We start from the raw sequence: 2,500 nt of genomic DNA, 5'->3' as shown, positions 1-2,500 counted from the left end.
CACTCAGCCTTCTCCCATCCAATAACCAACAGAATCAGCAGCTACGCGTTAAAAAAGGAACCCGAATCTGGGAAGATGTTCTGGCCTCAAACGTTGCTGCTCTGCTCTCTTCATTTATCCTCCTATAAAATGGTCCAGTGTGATCCACTGTGATCCACTGTGATCCACTGTGATCTGCTGTGATCTGCTGTGATGCTTCAACACTTCCAGGTCTGGGAAAAGTGTGAGTGGCTCCGACTGCCTCTGCTTCCCCTCCCCCACCGTGAGGGAACGTTGTCTGTTCCATACGCTGATAGTGAGACAACCTTATCTGAACGTGCACGCTGGCCTGTGTGCGAGGCTGAACGTGCACGCTGGCCTGTGTGCGAGGCTGAGTGTGCAGACGTGTATCAAATATCACCGAGGAGAGGAAGTCTGTGGGGGGGTGAGGCTGGGACCCCCCTCCCGTGGAACAAAGGGTGCTTTTGTCCCTCTGGGTTCAGGCTCCAGGGTTCCAGGGTTCAACATGCATGTCGTGTTTTCTGTGAGCGTTTTGGTAAACCCCGCCCCCTTTGGGCGGGGCAGCCCTGCTCTTCCTTATTTGGACGGCAGAGTCACATGGGTGTACAGCTGAAGCCTCAATAGGAATAAAAAGAGTCATAACCAAGACTTGACATCTGCTCACGGCGCTCACGCAGCAGGTCCGAGCTCAGGGAGGAGGAAGGAAGTGAGGACAGCAGCGGAGGGACGGGAGTTGGACGCAGGAAGAGGACGCAGACGGCGGGACGACAGGAGACCCTGAGGGGAGGCACACGGTGTAAAAATGCCCACCAACTTCACCGTCGTCCCCGTTAAGGATGGCGCCAAGAAGCTGGCTGAGGGGAGCCAGGAGGAGGAGGAGGAGGAGGAGGAGGACGGCGTCCTCACAGGCGTCCCAGAGGACGCCGCAGGTGAGCCCAGATTGTTGCGCCGCTCTGCTCCAGTTTTCCATGACTTCATCAGGAGATCAGGGATTTCTCGTCCGCCCGTTACCTCACGTTCGTCCATGAAACTAGTTTCATAACTAGTTTTATTCCTTTTTAACAAAGTATTCTGAACTGTGCAGGTGTGATCAGCAGTGCACATCTGTTCCTCATTAGGTTAATTAGTGCTCCTTTGGGAGGTAACGATGTCCAGAGCCCCCCCCCCCCATCTGCTGGGTTGGATTTTACAGACTGGAGAGGAGCCGCCTTTACTCTTAGACGAGTCTCCTGCTCCACACAGGTCCGATGGTCCCGGGGGGCGTTCAGGAGAACCGCGGGCCCCCGCTGCCCATCAGCTGGACGGGTTAACCCTAACCCTCACCCTCACCCTCACCCTCACGGTCATGTGACCCAGAAGGCCGAGAGCGCATGTTCAGGGGCCGCTGGCTGCTATTGATTATCCTGTTGGCCAGTTTCCTCTGGCTGAGCTCAGGGAGGTTAGGCTCCGCCCCTGGGCTCAGGGAGGTTAGGCTCCGCCCCTGAGCTCATTCGCCCTAAATCCTGCTTCCTGTTCCTCAGAGGCACCAGCTGGGCCTCATGACAGGTCCAGCTGGGTCCAGCAGCACCAAACGTTGGTCCACTTCTGCCCCTCGGAACACTTTGGGAATGATGATGTCGCTCACACTCAGCGTTCCAGTTGAGTTGGGAAGTGGGAACGTTGTTCTGGAAACGCAACAGACGTCCGGACGTTTCTACAAGTCCGGAGTTTTGATCCGACGCCCCGTTGTTGTAGTAACATTTATAATGGCAATATTTATAATGGTAACATTTATAAGTGTAATATTTATAAGTGTAATATTTCTAATAGTAACATTTATAATGGTAACATTTATAAGTGTAATATTTATAAGTGTAATATTTCTAATAGTAACATTTGTAATGGTAACATTTATAATAGTAATATTTATAATAGTAACATTTATAATAGTAACATTTATAATGGTAACATTTATAATGGTAACATTTATAATGGTAACATTTATAATGGTAACATTTATAATGGTAACATTTATAAGGGTAACATTTATAATAGTAACATTTATAATAGTAACATTTATAATGGTAACATTTATAATGGTAACATTTATAAGGGTAACATTTCTAATAATAACATTTATTAGTGTAATATTTCTAATATAATGGGATCCAGCAGTAGTTTATCCTCTGAATATCCTCATTTTCCTTTCAAAATCTAAAACATCAAAGTTATTTTGTCACTTTGAGGCTCCAGCTTCAGATCTGCTGGGAGCTCTTCTGGAACAGCCTTCACCTCTTGACCCTTGACCCTTGACCCTGTGCATCTGCTCGACAGGCTTCCACATTTGGGAGGTGATCTGGATCAGACTAGTTTAGATCAGGAACAGCTGGGTTAGCAGCAATGGAAAGATTCCATTTTATGCAAAGATACATTCATTTTCTGATGGTAGAGTTATTATGATGGGTATTATTATGGATATTATTATGGGTATTATTATTATGGGTATTATGGTATTATTATT

At 47.5% G+C, this 2,500-nt stretch overlaps 1 protein-coding gene across 7 annotated transcripts in view; it reads left to right on the top strand.

Annotated features, from left to right (window-relative positions):
* The window catches only part of slc12a7b (solute carrier family 12 member 7b), a 38,564-nt gene that overhangs the window by 9,472 nt on the left and 26,592 nt on the right, over positions 1 to 2,500 (top strand). For 3 of the 7 annotated variants that reach the window (XR_003889890.1, XR_003889889.1, XM_029843113.1), the window contains exon 1: positions 476 to 929. The exons of 1 other annotated variant lie outside the window; for it this stretch is intronic. Coding sequence is in view for 4 of the 6 variants with exons in the window: in XM_029843113.1 (XP_029698973.1) it covers positions 803 to 929 (127 nt within the window). In the remaining 2 variants the exon portion in view is untranslated. Of the gene's footprint in view, positions 1 to 467; positions 930 to 2,500 lie in introns of those variants that run through there. 3 more of the 7 variants (XM_029843114.1, XM_029843116.1, XM_029843115.1) reach the window with 3 other exon arrangements.

Source organism: Takifugu rubripes, chromosome 10 (genome assembly GCF_901000725.2).
Source record: "Takifugu rubripes chromosome 10, fTakRub1.2, whole genome shotgun sequence".
In the NCBI taxonomy this organism is placed as follows: Eukaryota; Metazoa; Chordata; class Actinopteri; order Tetraodontiformes; family Tetraodontidae; genus Takifugu; species Takifugu rubripes.
The sequence above is the reverse complement of the archived record's forward strand: the minus strand, read 5'-3'. Positions and strand labels throughout refer to the sequence as shown.